The following is a 15,936-nucleotide window of genomic DNA, read 5'->3' as shown; positions in this document are numbered from 1 at the left end:
AACAGAAAGATAAAACCTAACAGTTAAAGATTAACAATATCAACATAATTATTATCTTTATCTTCATCTTCCTCAGTATCATCAAGATCAGCAATATTTGATTGTTTTTTACTACAAGTGAGCTCTTCTTCAGTGTTAAAAATATTAAGGTTTTTGTCTTCATTTACCTTATCTAAAATAAAACTATACAGTAGTTATAAGTACAAACAAGAGCCTGAACATCTGTTCGAATAAGAAAAGTTTTACACTTTGTTAAGATATGTAAACTGATGGTAAATGAAGATCTACTAGCTATTATGGTGATTAAAATGTTAAGAATATCAGCTACCATTCTTGAAAGAATTGAAAATTGATTTTAATTGTTCTTCCACAAGTCCAAGGCATCTAATTCTTTTCAATTATCTAGCTTGAGTATTGATTCTTCTAAGTATTTTTCTAATTTAAACTTATTCATAAAAGACTAATCTATAACTTTATAAATATATTGATAATAATAAAAAAAATAGGCGGGCTTAAAAGGGCTAGCCCTTGGCCCTAAAGGGTTGGCCCTTTTATTTTTGAGCCCTATAGGGCTAGCCTTTTTAAGCCCAATTTCCTTTTAAACCACTTAAAATACAAACCCGGCCCTCTACTTAAAAGGGCTTAAAAAGGATGACCCGATGGGCTTAGCCTGTTTTGACGGCTCTAATGAAGATATGCACTAGAGATAAATGTACCATCATTTGGGTGAGAGGTGAGGGCATGAAAATTAAATTAGTAGCAAGTGATCCTCTTATTGGGCCAACTGACACTTCTCTATGTGACTTTTCTTAGTGGGCCTCATGTTGGGCCGAGACGCCACTAAGTAGTAACCAAGAATAAAATCTAAATAAATAACATTAGTGTACCTAAAATAATAAATAAATAACATTACACCAGTTTAACGGGAAGAAAAAAAGAAAAAGAAAAGTAACACCAGAACGGCTGATCAAAATGTTATATGTTGGATTGTAGCAAAAAAAAAAAAAGTTTGATATTGGAGAAAAATGAAGACGATGAAGCAGATTAAAAAGAATCTCATTATGCGGTTTGGGCCAACAGCGTTAAAAAGAGAATTATCTTTTTCTCCAGGCTTGGGCCTTCATTGCAACCCCAAAAACAACGAGAGAATCCTCTTTTCTCTCGCATGCCCAACCAACCCTGCCATTGTTACATATCTTGTACTTCCAAGCCAATAATCTATGCCTCTCAAATTCATTTTCCACCATTGCCTATTGATTTGACAATATATATGTATGTATATAACAATGGCTTTTTTATCCGGATACGACAAATAGTAAAAAAAATTACTCAGATGCTATAAGATAAAAAATATTTACTCAGATACTACACTTGAAATTGTTCAGACAATGAATGAGTTTAAATTTGTACAGAAGTCATTCAGGCCAAGAACAAGTTCAGTGGGACTCACATCACAAAATAATGAAAGTTGTTCTTGGTCTGAACAACTTCAGTGGGACCCACATCACAAAATGGAAGTTTTCTTGGTCTGAACAACTTCAGTGGGACCCACATCACAAAATGGAAGTTGTTCTTGGTCTGAACAACTTCAGTGGGACCCACATCACAAAATGGAAGTTGTTCTTGGTCTGAACAACTTCAGTGGGACCCACATCACAAAATGGAAGTTGTTCTTGGTCTGAACAACTTGAGTGGGACTTACTATACACATTTGTTTTATACTCCACGTGGGTTCCATGCGTTTTCAGTTTTTTTATTTTTGACCAGACTATACTTTTGCCTTTTCTAGCCACACACGCAAAGTGCTCCTTCCTTTCCCAAATATTCCCATCAATATAGAGTAGTCATTTATTGTCTCTCACGCGTGAGTACTTTGTTTTGGCATGTGAGTGTATGGTATGAATTCTGTTTCTATAAGGCATTTGGCATTTCCACTCATCAGAAGTCTTCTCCCCAGTTCTCAAATTCTTTTTTCTCTATATACAAGGCATTCGCGTGAAGTAGGTGAATACGTTTTAACTCAACTTCAATTCTTCTTTCTCTATATATAAGGCATTCGCGTGAAGAATTGAATACGTTTTATCTGCAACTCCTTCAATTCTTCTTTCTCCTTCCACACTTTTGCATGAAATTGGTGGTGTGTGCGGCCTTGCAAATATTGTATACATTTTATCTCAACTTGAAGCTTAATTTTTCTTCTGACTAAGATACATTTTCTTGATTAATTTTTTTTTAATTTTGATATGTATTTTGCTAAATGATAGATAAGAATTTTATATTTAGTCATTTTTATATAAGGGGAGCTCGAATTTCTGTAGAACAAATCAAGAACCTCTTTTTTTTTGTTTATATATATAATAAGGTTCGGATATTGATATAATTCATCCAATTCAATTCTTCTTTGTAGTACAATGCTTTATTCGATTTTGCTTCATTTATCATATTTCTCGTTTAGTTTAGTTTGAATTTAGGTTTATGAAATTTAAAAAAAGAGTCTTTATGTCACGTTACAGAGGACCTCGTTTAAAAAAAAAAAAAACGTTGTCTGGGGGCTTTATCAGGACTAACTAGCAAAAGGCCTATAGTCGAAAGCGAACTTAGAGTCTTTTGCTAGTTAGTCCTGATAAAGCCCCCAGACAACGTTTTTTTTTTTTTAAACGAGGTCCTCTGTAACGTGACATAAAGACTCTTTTTTTAAATTTCATAAACCTAAATTCAAACTAAACTAAACGAGAAATATGATAAATGAAGCGAAATCGAATAAAGCATTGTACTACAAAGAAGAATTGAATTAGATGAATTATATCAATATCCGAACCTTATTATATATATAAACAAAAAAAAAGAGGTTCTTTTCTTGATTTGTTCTACAGAAATTCGAGCTCCCCCTATATAAAAATGACTAAATATAAAATTCTTATCCATCATTTAGCAAAATACATATCAAAATTAAAAAAAAATTAATCAAGAAAATGTACCTTAATCAGAAGAAAAATTAAGTTTCAAGTTGAGATAAAATGTATACAATATTTGCAAGGCCGCACACACCACCAACTTCATGCAAAAGTGTGGAAGGAGAAAGAAGAATTGAAGGAGTTACAGATAAAACGTATTCAATTCTTCACGCGAATGCCTTATATATAGAGAAAGAAGAATTGAATTATATGAAGAATTGAAGTTGAGTTAAAACGTATTCACCTACTTCACGCGAATGCCTTATATATAGAGAAAAAAGAATTTGAGAACTGAGGAGAAGACTTCTGATGAGTGGAAATGCCAAATGCCTTATAGAAACAGAATTCATACCATACACTCACATGCCAAAACAAAGTACTCACGCGTGAGAGACAATAAATGACTACTCTATATTGATGGGAATATTTGGAAAAGGAAGGAGCACTTTGCGTGTGTGGTTGGAAAAGGCAAAAGTATAGTCTAGTCAAAAATAAAAAAACTGAAAACACATGGAATCCAAGTGGAGTATAAAACAAATGTGTATAGTTGGTCCCACTAAAGTTGTTCAGATCAAGAATAAACTTTCATTTTGTGATGTGGGTCCCACTAAAATTATTTAGACAAAAAACAATTTTTATTTTGTGACGTAGGTCCCACTGAAATTGTTCAGACTAAGAACAACTTTCATTATTTTGTAATGTGGGTCCTATTAAACTCGTTCTTGGCCTGAACGACTTTTGTACAAATTTAAACTCGTTCGTCGTCTGAACGATTTCAGGTGTGGTGTTTGAAAAATATTTTTGATCTTATAACATCTGAGTAATTTTTTTTTCACTGTTTGTCGTATCTGGATAAAAAAACCATATAACAATAGGTAGCATAATATTTGGTTTAAAAAAAAAACTTTATTTCCATGCATGTTCTGAAGTGTTCTTAGAATAAGCATCATCAATAGCACGTGCAAAGCATATAAATACACAAAGCACTTCATTCGATTGAAACCAGCCTTTGTAGAATACTAATTGGTCTGAATATGTTATCACAAACAACAAATATTACTCAATTTAGAATTAGAATCCTAAAACTACTTTTTACCCCCAAAAAATAAAATCCTTAAACTATCAGAAGTTCCACTTGATCTCATTCATTCAACATTGTCCTCTCCCTCTCTCTATATATACTTTTCGCCAACGATATTTTTCTCTAATAAAGGGTGCTACTGCCATTTTTTTTTTTTTTTAAATGTTGTGGGCATATAAAGCTATGGGCTGGTGTGAGAGACAGAGATCAAACTTCAAAGAGCATGAAGCATTATCTCATCCTTTAAACTGCCATTCCCGACGGCACATAGGGCAATGAGCTTGCGAAGTCTGAGAATTCACCCATTTCAGTATACAGTGCAAATGAAAAGCATGATTGCATGCTCCCCAAACTGCAAGACGTAAAAAGAAACAGTTAAATTTTTCCCCCCTTAAAAAGAATAATAATTAAGGAACAAAAGAAGAACATGATGACATCCCCAACAGGAACCTAAAAAATAAAGATAATAACATATTCATCAAGTGTGCAACAAAATAGGCCAATCTTTCTGCAACACTGAGAGAGCAAAACAACAACAACAACAACAAGCCTTATCCTACTAGGTGGGGTCGGCTACATGAATCACACGACGCCATCGTGCTCTGTCAACAACCCAATCCTTAGATATGTTATTGACTAGGAGGTCTCTTTCAATGACCTCATTCAACGTTTTTTTCGGTCTTCCCCTGCCTCTTTTTATGGGACTCCATCTTGTTTGATCCACCCTCCTCAACGGGACCTCCAAAGGCCTTCTCTGCACATGTCCAAACCATCTTAAGCGATTTTCAACCATTTTTTCTTGGATAGGTGCCACACCAACTCTTGTCCTGATCTTTTCATTTCGAATCCTATCTTTTCTTGTATGACCACACATCCATCTCAACATCCTCATTTCTGCTACTACTCCGACTTTGTGCTCTTGTTTTCCCTTTATTGCCCAACATTCACTACCATACATCATAACTGGTCTTATAGCAGTCTGATAAAATTTTCCTTTAAGTTTCTCAGGTACCTTCTTATCACAAATAACTCCGGTAGCTTTCCTCCACTTTAACCAGCCAGCTTGTATTCTATGAGAAATGTCTCCATCAATTTCTCCATCCTCCTGTATAGTGGATCCTAAGTATTTAAACTTTAATACTTGAGGGATAATTTGTTCTCCCATCCTCACCTCCAAATCCCCATTACCTTGCCTCCCTCCAAAATCACAATGCATATATTCTGTTTTGTTCCTGTTCAAACGGAAACCTTTCGACTCCAAAGTCCTTCTCCATAACTCCAAACTAGTGTTAATCTCTTCTTTTGATTCCGCTATAAGGACAATATCATCCGCGAAGAGCATGGACTTAGAGATTCTTTCTTGAATAGGTTCAGTTAGAACATCCAGAATAATGTTGAACAAGTACGGACTCAGAAAGGATCCCTGATGTAGGCCAATCTTAATAGGGAAGTCCTTTGTCTCCCCTCCAGGCGTCCTTACACTGGTAGTTACCGCCTCATACATATCTTGTATGGCTTTGATATAAGCAACCCGTACACCTTTCTTTTCCAAAGCCTTCCACAATACTTCTCTTGGCACACGATCATAAGCCTTTTCCAAATCAATAAAAACCATATGTAAATCTCTTCTTTTACTTTTATATCTTTCCATTAACCCCCTTAGTAAATAGATTGCTTCCGAAGTGGATCTCCTTAGCATAAATCCAAATTGGTTTTCCGAAATAGAAGTCTCCAACCTCAACCTATATTCCATCACTTTTTCCCACAACTTCATTGTATAACTCATAAGTTTTATCCCTCTGTAGCTTGCACAGTTTTGAATATCTCCTTTATTCTTGTAAATAGGAACTAAAATGCTTCTCCTCCAATCATCCGGCATATTTTTAGAGCGTAGAATTTTATTAAAAAGCTTGGTTAGCCACACCTCCCCCTCATCGCCCAAACATTTCCAAACTTCAATAGGGATACCATCAAGCCCAACGGCTTTTCCATTGTCCATTTTCTTGAGAGCCGCCTTAACCTCTCCGATACGTATCCTGCGGTAAAAAGCCAAATTCCGATCATCTTCGTTAATTAACAAGTCCTGCAAGTCCTGAGTCGCATAGTTGCTTCCCTCATTAAACAACTTGTAAAAGTAAGCCTCCCATCTGTCCTTAATATCACCATCAGTAACCAACACTTTACCATCTTCATCCTTTATACACTTTATTTGGTCCAAATCTCTCTTTTTCCTCTCTTTTTGCTTCGCGATCTTGTAAATATTTCTTTCTCCCGTCTTTGTTCCTAACTCCTGATAAAACCCTTCATAAGCTTTAGTACGTGCTTCGCTCACTGCTCTCTTTGTCTCTTTTTTAGCCAATTGATACTTTTCCCGGTTCTCTACACTATTGCACAAGTGTATGGCCTTAAAACAATCTCTTTTCTGTTTGACTTTCTCCTGCACACTCTTATTCCACCACCAAGTCTCCTTATCTCTTTGACCAGGACCTTTGGATTCTCCCAAAATTGCTTTAGCTACCAAACGAACTCTCGTAGCTATCTCTTCCCACATCATGTTTGCGTTTCCCTGCAACTCCCAAATCCCTTCCTTCAAAAGAGTCCTTTTGAATAACTCCCGCTTTTCTCCTTTAACTGCCACCACTTAATTCTGGTTTTGCCACTTGATGATACTTTTCCCTGGTACTCTTAAAACGCACATCAAGGATAAGTACTCTGTGTTGGCCAGTCACCCCGTCTCCTGGAATCACTTTGCAATTAGTACACAATCTTCTGTCCAGATTCTTAACCAAAAAGAAATCAATCTGTGATTTCGAGACACCACTTTTGTACGTGATTAAATGCTCCTCTTGCTTCTTAAAACAAGTGTTGACAATCTTAAGATCGTATGTAAGAGAAAAATCGAGAATAGATTGTCCTCCACTATTAAGCTCCTCGAAACCAAAACCACCATAGGCCTCACTGAATTGTCCTGCTTCCTTACCAATATGTCCATTAAGGTCCCCACCGATAAAATTTTTTTCTTCAAGTGGTATGCTTTGAACCAAACTCTCCATATCTTCCCAAAACTTATCTTTAAAATGTGTCTCTGTCCCAACTTGAGGTGCATAGGCACTAATGATATTGATAGTATCCTTCCTAATAATTACTCTTAACGATATTATTCTGTCCTCAAACCTTTTAACCTCTACCACATTCTTTTTCCATGTCCCATTAACGATGATACCAACCCCATTCCTTGCGCTCACCTTTCCTGTGTACCAAAGTTTATACTCTCCAAGTTCCTTGGCAGCTTCTCCAATCCATTTGGTTTCTTGGAGGCATAAGATATTAATCCTTCTGTCCCTCATAACTCCTGCTACTTCCATAGATTTCTCATTCAACGTCCCAATATTCCAAGTGCCAAATCTAATCTCAGTCTCATGAACTAACTTCTTTAGCCGTCTCTGTCCAAGAGAGTGCGGTAGCCCTTGCTCATTTAACACTACATCCGGGCGACGATGCAGCGGCTCTAGCTCATTTCTCACTGTACTCGAACCATACAGCGCGTCACTTCTGGGCAACGACCTAGCATTAGCATAATTACTTCGTTGATCCATGTTCATGAGATTCGACGGGTTTTTACGTTGGCTGTCGAGGGCCTAACACAACCCTCCTCCTTTATCCGAGCTTGGGACCGACTATATAATATAGGCGGAGTTTGAGAGAGCAAAACATCTGAGGAAAAAACCATCACAAGCTCCTTTAAAGTAAGTTCAAGCAATTAGTAATAGACTAATTAATTTTGAAATTCTGGATCCAGTCATGACAGGACTTGAACAATAGAACCACTAGACCAGCAATAGACTTAAACTCTCGATAAGATTGACACCGGGAGGTGTGCAGGTCACGCCCTTTCAGAAGGACTTGACTAATGACTATAGCTCCGTTGCACCACAGGTATCTCTACACCTAAAGCCACAGCCACAAAGTTAAGTCCTATAGGTCAGGCAGGAACCTACTTTTCAACCACATTGGCGAGTTGGCAGCTTGTTACTCACCAGTATCATGAATCAACCTTCCGCCTATCTGATCTAGAGTCCAGGGCAACTTTAAACCAAGTATATACCTTTTCTTTTGATGCTCTAAACCAAGTACATATTAACACAGAGGAGAGGTGCAGATAGAAAAACAACTAACAAGCGCTTCTGGTTTGGAGTGAAGTTTGAGGAGGAGGAGAACGTCAGTAGCATTTTAATCTATACACAGTTTTTGGGGAGAATCAAAATTAAGTCCCAAATAAAGAAGTTAATTATTTTCTTAGTCCCATTTACAAGTGGTTGGGACTTGTGGGAGATTTACTTTCTTATTTGGAACATGTATGTAATTTTCCCTAATTCTTTTCAAGTTGTATTCAAAGTAGGAAAAGATGAAGGTGGACTCCCAGATAATCAAATAACCAGCACTCAAGGCTATTGCCTCAGCTGCAGGTCTGAAGATTCAAATTTAAAGAATTCAATCATAATTATTTAGCATGAGTATGAAAGAAGTAATAAAAACCATATGCGATATCATTTGTAACTTACTCAAAGGGCAGTCATCCCCAGGATGTTTACAGTCTGGGCAACAGCCATCAAAGGCCATCCTACAAATCCCACATGTTTCATCCTGAGCGTCCCAAGTCCATGACGCAACAGCATGCCATCTATAATCAACACAAGGGGCAGGAATGTGAACATTTTAAGACAGGAAAACCAGCAACAGTTAAATATGCCAAGGAGCTTCCATAATTAATTAATAGTCCCTAGCATTTACGTGCAAATATAAATTGCGACTACATATGACAAATTAAAAGCTAAAATTTTACATAACAGATCTTCAAGATAGAAAGAAAACATACTCTTTTTGGAAGCCCAGGGGAAATCCAGACAGAAAACTAAGTCAAGCAAAACATTCTGCAGAACATTTGATATACTTACAACAAAATTTTTCATAATTAAACACAAAAACAAACATGTAAATTCAAAACATGGAAATTCTGCTACAACCCAATATAAGAATTTTAAAACTAACTACATTGAAACCTTTATAGCTGCCTGCATCAGATGGGAATCTCAGTTTAAAAGTTCCTGATGCAGATTGTGATAAGCTATTATCTGGCATCTCAGTTCTAAAAGGAGGTCATTTTACAAATCCCATGGTTCCCTCAAACAGATTTAAAATTCCCAATTTACATGCAGCACCAGCCACAGTGAACTATCTATATCTGCACTGTAATTTCAACATTCCAATCTAAAAGTAGAGTAAAACCACTCTCACAACTATATAAGACCCCAGAGAGGAAATAAGACTACTAAAATTCACAATCAAAAACGGAAAAAAAATAAAAACTGAAACAATGAACACAACAAAAAGTAATAATAAGACTAGCATTGCAAGGATACGCAAGACCTTGACTTTCATCTTCTTTCCCTGCAGTCTACAAAAGGAAGCACAATCAAGGTTGGAACTTGAATTTATGAAAAATAACGTAACCAATGAAACAAAATAAAACGCTTACACAAGCCTATACAGTACATCTCAAACCTGTCCAAAACTAGTCTCAATCAAAAAGTGACCAAATCAAGAACTTAATATTTCCTAGCAACGGCGCCAAAAACTTGATGCTACCAAATATTAACAGTGTACAGGCAGTAAAAAAAGAGATAGTGGCATATCAAGATTGATTCCATGAAAAACTCAGTTAACCAATGATTAGGCAATAAAAATCCTCTTTTCGTTTGAGTTGAAAAAGTCAAGATTGAATTTGAATTAAGTGAAATAAAATTCAAATTAAACAAAGCAAGAATTATGAAATTAACAAATACAAACGTCAAAAAAAGAACAACCCAGAGTTACAAATTAATTATTTGCTTCTTAGATATTATCCCTACTGAATTAATTGTAATTAAACTTAATTAGTTAATCTAGAGTCTTACTAGTTAAAAGTGCCTATCATCGACTTATAACTCTATCTCAATTGATTATGTAATCTCTCACAATTATCCAAGGCGCAAATTAATCCAATTTCACTCTAACTTGATTATGTGGAGCCTCTAGGTATATGTCTATCCAAGGTGCAAATTAGTTTAAATCCAATTCCACATTACTTAATCACAAGGCCTATTTCAGATTCCCCTCATCAAGTTCAATCCTAAATTCCCAAAACAAGCTCACTGGTGCCAAGCACTGAGCAAGTTAGAATTAAAAACAAGATTAAGTAAAACAAATTAAAATTAAGATAACTAAACAGTGGGAAGAATCTCTAAATCACAAACAACTTCATAGTTCCTCTAGGTTGCAAAGCAAACTAGCCACACATGACTTTGATCAATCTCAGCTCAACAACATTAACTCCAAAATCAAACATCATACTGGATAAAGAGAAAAGGAAAGCGAACAAAACACTGATGCAAATCTCTCTTCCTCAAGCTCCTCTGGTTCAGTTCGACGGGTTTCTATCTTCACGCCAGCACTGCTTCTCCTCCACCCAAGGCCGTCGTACTTGAAGAAGAAGATGAACAAGCCAGTCGCGCCTTCTCTCTCTTAATTCTGAACCAAAAACAGTAGAACTCTCTCCCAAACTCTCCTCCGTCGAGATCGCGTTCTGCAGCGAAGAAGAAGAACCCAACGGCGTCTCCTCCCACGCAAACTCGCCTTCGAAGGTTGAAGACAAAGAGCTCGAACCAGTCCCGTCCGTCTCTCTCGCTCCCTGAACCACTCAAGCCGAAGAAGATGATCGATGAACACTAATTTGAGTAATTTCCGCCTCCCCTCTTCGATGAACAGCGCTCCCTGTCTCTCAACTCGATGATTTCGGATTTCCTTCTTTGGTCTCCATCAAACGCTGCGTCCCCTCCCGAAGCACGGGTAACTCGTGTTTAGGATTCAAAACCATGAGCCCCAAACGGTGCGTTCTACTTCTGAAAGGAAGAAAAGAAGAGAGAACAAATAAAAGGAAAAACTGAAAAGAAAAGACAGATAAAATAAAATAAAAAGAAAGGAAATAAACTACTCCCTATCTTTCAACTCAGTGAACCAGTCAACTGGCCGGTTTGGTTGTCCCCTATAAGACAAAAAAAAAAAAAACCAAAATGACCTAGAGTAACCCAATTAACTTGACTAATTTGGTGGTTAATTTGGTTGCCTCTTTTTTTTTTTTTAAATGCTATTTTGATGACCTTTTTTTTTCTTTTTTCAGGTAGTTGATAATTCTTATTTAGTGATTGAAGGGTTGTGAGGAGGAATATTTTGTTGGGAGAATTACAATCAAGTTCTAAGAAAGGAAAATAATTACTAAAATGTCCAAATAACAACATAAGCAGTCTATAATAACAAGTTCTAAAGTAGAGAATAATAACCTCTTAGACTTGTTTTGTACCCTTACTTAAGACCTTATTGTAATTCTCCATATTTTATTATCATTTATCTATTTTGATATTTTGCTTGGATCAATACCTAGTAATTTTAGTAATATGATATTATGATTTCAATTTACGGAAGGCATTGCATAAAAAGTTGACAAGAAATTACAAGTATATGATTATTTTATTAATAATTCAATGTATTAAATTGACATTTAATCCTGGGATGGTTTGGTGAAAATTTAAATGTTTTTTTTATTTTTTTTTATTTTTACCCATTTGACTCTTGGTTGACTTTGATCTAACCTAATGACTCTTGACTTACTATCTCGACTGGTCTGTATCTTGATTATAATCCTCCAAAATCACTCAAAATACTCTTTAAATATATTAAAAATTGAGAGTTATCAATTTTAACACAGAAGAATATCACAAGGCACAGACTTGGGAATATACAAATAGTAGCCAAACCATATCAAGGTCAACATTTACCCCACTAATTTAAATACCAAAACATATCGTTGGCAAGCAAGAAGATATTGACAAAAAAAAAAATCAAAATAAGCAGTCAAATAGTTAGACCCATACCTATTGCAAGAAATACCCCAGACGCTGGAGCATTCATTGTTTAACATGTATTTTTTATCAACTTTGAAGAATACATGATGAGTTGCTCGCAACGCACAACATCTTAATCACATAAAATGAGGCGCGGAGCACATACCAACAAACTAAAAATTGTGATTATGCCTATTGGAGTAATGTGTGGAAGAAGAGGCGAGAATGGAAGACTTTTGCAACAAAATGAAGAGCTGTCAAAGTAGATTGGAGCAAACCGGATAGAGACGATGAGGATTGGAGAGCGGGAGTAGGAGGCTGAAGGAAATTTCGATCTGGCCTTCCTCCTGCCCTCTGTTATTATGGTCCACTACCTGTCCTCTGCCAGGAGGCTGAAGCGTAATGTTTAGTGAGTAAAATGAAAACTACAAGGAAACAATAAATCATGCAATGACAAAGTTTAAAAATTTTTATTAGGGAGCAAAAAAAAAAAAGAAGAAGAAGAAGAAAAAGTCTGGCATATATTCTAAATAAATACTAAAATAAATCTTTCTTGAGAAAATATAACCACAAATTTCTAGATAGAAATAGTAATTAGTAGGATTAAAAATATCGGGATTCAACATTTTATATATATTATTTTTATTTTTTTAATAAATTCATATTCTTTTCATCTCTAACCCTCTGTTTGGACTGGGGAAAAAATTGGAAGGAAAGAAAATGGAAGGAGAGAAAATAGGGAAAAGAGAAAAATAGAGAGAAAAAAATATGATCACCTCTCTTCTATGGATAAACAAGAAAAAATAGAAAGGAAAAAATGAATAAATATTGAATAACTAAAATACTTTTCCTCTTATATCAAAATGTATCATGATTGAAATCAAATTAAATATTATAATGAAAATCATATTAACATTAACATCATCAAATAATTTAAAATCATATTATTTGATAAAGATATTTTATCATGTTATTATATTGTAATATCAAATAGTTTTATAAAAAAATTATTTTTTAGAAGAAAAAATAGTATTTGTTTAACGCAAAAAAAAAAAAACAACATCTCTCCTTATTGTCCCTTTAACTTCATTTCAGAAGCATTTTTGCAATTTTAGTTATTTTACTGTTCAATCAAACAAACTTAGGAGAAAGACATGAAAATAATAAATGAAGTAAAAAATAAATAGGTATTATTTTACTAAAAAAACAGATATAGCGGTAGAAAGGAAAAATGTTTTTTTCCCTCATTTTCTCTTTGTATGTGGAGAGCAAAGTTTGGAGGAAAATGAGGTGTGAGATCTACATCATTTTCTCCTTCACTTTTCGTTCCTCACACTTTTTTCCCTCATCTAAATAGGAAAAAAAATCTTTTTTCATTTTCTTCTTTAGTTTTTCTTTCTTCATTATTTTCTCTCCACCCAAACATAGTATAAATCTACACATCCTATTAAAGTGAAAAAAAATAAATATTTCTTATAAAAATGTAATAATTATTTTTTTAAAGAAAGTATTGCTTTTGAGTTTTTTCCTTCAAATATTTCAGAGGGTAAGTAGTAAATCAAGAAGGTTGTTGTTATCCAAATCTTTCCCTTATATGTACTTCTAATTAAATATGGGTATTTTAAAAAATTGAAAAATTCATTGAAAAAAATATATTGAATTTTTCATTTTAAATATATAACAATTTTTTCTGAATATTAGAATGGTATCAGATTCATTAAAATTCAAATTAATTATTTCAACCCTATCACTATTAATTAGAATTACAATTAATTCTATAAATAATTCCCAATAATAAGGATAATTAATCTTAAGGTCCTTATAGTTTTATCTGATTTTTAATTAGATCCCTGTTAAATTTTTCTTTTTCTCATATCCTTTTATTTTCTCCTGTTTTTAATTAGGCCCATCTATTTTTTTATCATGGCCGTCATCAATGCAGCTGATGGTCTGAGTGCGGTAAGGGTCAACATCTCTATCCATTATTGTAATATCCTAAATTAATTTTTAGGATTTATGTAAAAATATATATAATAATATTTTATTATAATATAAAAAAATTCAATAAAAAAATAAAAAAATATTTTATTATTATAATAAAATAATAATATTTTAATATATTTTTTTTTTTGAAAAAAGGTCACATCTTTCCATCGAATTCGGTGGAAAGCTGAAACGTTGAAAAGGGAAGGAAGAAAATGGGGGAGAGGAATTTAATGAGGGAAGAAAAAAATGAAAGGTAGTTGGGGAAATGAAGAATAAAAGAAAGAGAGGGAAGTTGAAAACGTGAGTGCGTACTACGCAGGAGAGAAAGAGAGCTTAGTGTGTGTGCAAGAGCGAAAGGAGCTTACCGGTGAAGGAAAGAACGAGTTTTGAAGATATTTTAGGTACATAAAATTCCTTCTTTTCATCAAACTTTCTTTACAAATATTTCCTGTATATTTTAAGCTTCCTATTTACATTATTACTATAGTGATTGGAGAAAATTTTGAGACTTATATATAATATAAGTATTGAGTTTTGATAAAAGATGACTATAGAAATTTAGAAGTGAATGAGTTGTTAATTTTAATTAGTTAGATTTATCCATTTGTTGGTTTTTAGTATTTAAATTAATTTTTCTAGTTGAAAAATCTGTTATATATGATTTATATTATGTTTTTACCGATTAAATTCAAGTTAAGCAATTTATTTGGATTGTTTGACATATTATTAAGATTTTAATCTGTCTAGTTTTATTTATTGGGTGACTGGAGGTTTTAAAATAATTATTGTAGCTAAATAGTTTATTATTTACAGAAATATATATATGGTAGTTATACCATTAAAGTTTTGACTATATTATTTAGTTATAAATATTTAAAGTATTATTAAATTTTTAGAGTTTGATTTTGAGGTTTAAACTTAAAAGAGAGTTTTTAGAATTTAGAAAATAATAATTTTATATATTTAGAATTGTGGAAAATCCTTTTTATTAAGGTAAATAATTTGGAGGTGGTAAATAAATAATTTGGGTTGTTAGAAATTTTAAGTTGTTTCTAAAATACTTAATAATTTTTGAGTTATGAGAGTTGCGGGAATTTAGAGTAAAAATTTAATTAAATTAGAAATTTAAATAATATAGAGAAGTTTAATTAATTAATTAATTAGTTTATATTAAATGTGGTTATATTAATTGTGTAGATTAATTATTGGTTGAGCAAAGGATTGACCTTGTGGTAATCCTTAGTATTGCTTTGACGAGAGGTAACCACTTTCCACTTGTTATATGTGCTAATATGTTGTTTGTGAGTATTTTGTTATTTTTGAATAATATTTGTTATTTGGAATTCGAGTAGAGAAGTTATATCTTTTGAGCTATGAAAATTGTCTTGTGGGATTTTTGGAATTGTGATTGAGAAGTTTGGAAAAGATATATGGTTTATATCTTATGGATTATACTGGGAAAAGATTGAGATATTTTTGTTATATTGTGAATGGTTGGTTGTTATTTGGATTTTGGATTGAGTGCTATCCGACCACGTGGTAAGGCCGCCATTGGTGCACATTGGTTGGCTTCTTCCTTCATTCCTAGAGTAAGGGATAGACCCTTGTGGCTTTTTATTCGTCCCCCAAAGTGTGGGATAGGCCTGTAATAAGGAATGGATCTTTGTGACTATTTAATCGTCCCCCAAAGTGTGGGATAGGCCTATAGGTCGGTTTGATCCCCTATAGTGAGGGATAGACTTATGTGGCTTGTGTGTTAGCTCCCGTAATGAGGATTTGGATGATTGAGATTATTTGAATATACATATTTGTATTTTCATTGATATATATTAAGATTTAATAATTATCCCACTTGACACCTCACGAGCACATGTTAATATGTATGATGAGTTGGAAAGTTGGTTACTGAGGCGTTTGTCTCACCCCGTGGTTTAACATTTTCAGGCGATAGTTCAGGTGGTGGCCCATCAGGGAAGGC

General features: G+C 34.0%; 1 protein-coding gene across 1 annotated transcript; it reads right to left on the bottom strand.

Moving 5' to 3' along the window:
* Positions 1-3,917: 3,917 nt before the first annotated feature.
* LOC114737015 (RING-box protein 2) lies at positions 3,918-12,039 on the bottom strand. Its single transcript, XM_028924902.1, has 5 exons — positions 12,003-12,039; positions 10,426-10,595; positions 9,456-9,490; positions 8,598-8,716; positions 3,918-4,387 (listed from the first exon to the last, which is right to left on the bottom strand). Exons 1-5 carry the CDS (start codon positions 12,037-12,039, stop codon positions 4,272-4,274), a joined length of 477 nt encoding a protein of 158 aa, XP_028780735.1. The 3' UTR covers positions 3,918-4,271.
* Positions 12,040-15,936: the final 3,897 nt, after the last annotated feature.

The sequence above is a fragment of the Neltuma alba genome, unplaced genomic scaffold (assembly GCF_004799145.2).
Source record: "Neltuma alba isolate B1F8T4 unplaced genomic scaffold, ASM479914v2 tig00002750_pilon, whole genome shotgun sequence".
NCBI lineage: Eukaryota > Viridiplantae > Streptophyta > Magnoliopsida > Fabales > Fabaceae > Neltuma > Neltuma alba.
Note: the sequence above shows the minus strand (reverse complement) of the source record. Positions and strands in the feature narration are given on the sequence as shown.

What these genes read in the sequence shown, in the direction of transcription:
- LOC114737015 (XM_028924902.1), bottom strand. Translation starts at nt 12,039, where the DNA reads ATGAATGCTCCAGCGTCTGGGGTATTTCTTGCAATAG. An exon ending in TTTCCTTTTCTCTTTATCCA is followed by an intron (nt 9,491 to 10,425) that starts GTATGATGTTTG and finishes TTCCTTTTGTAG; the next exon opens with ACTGCAGGGAAAGAAGATGA. An exon ending in GATGAAAGTCAAGGTCTTGC is followed by an intron (nt 8,717 to 9,455) that starts GTATCCTTGCAA and finishes TGTTGATTATAG; the next exon opens with ATGGCATGCTGTTGCGTCAT.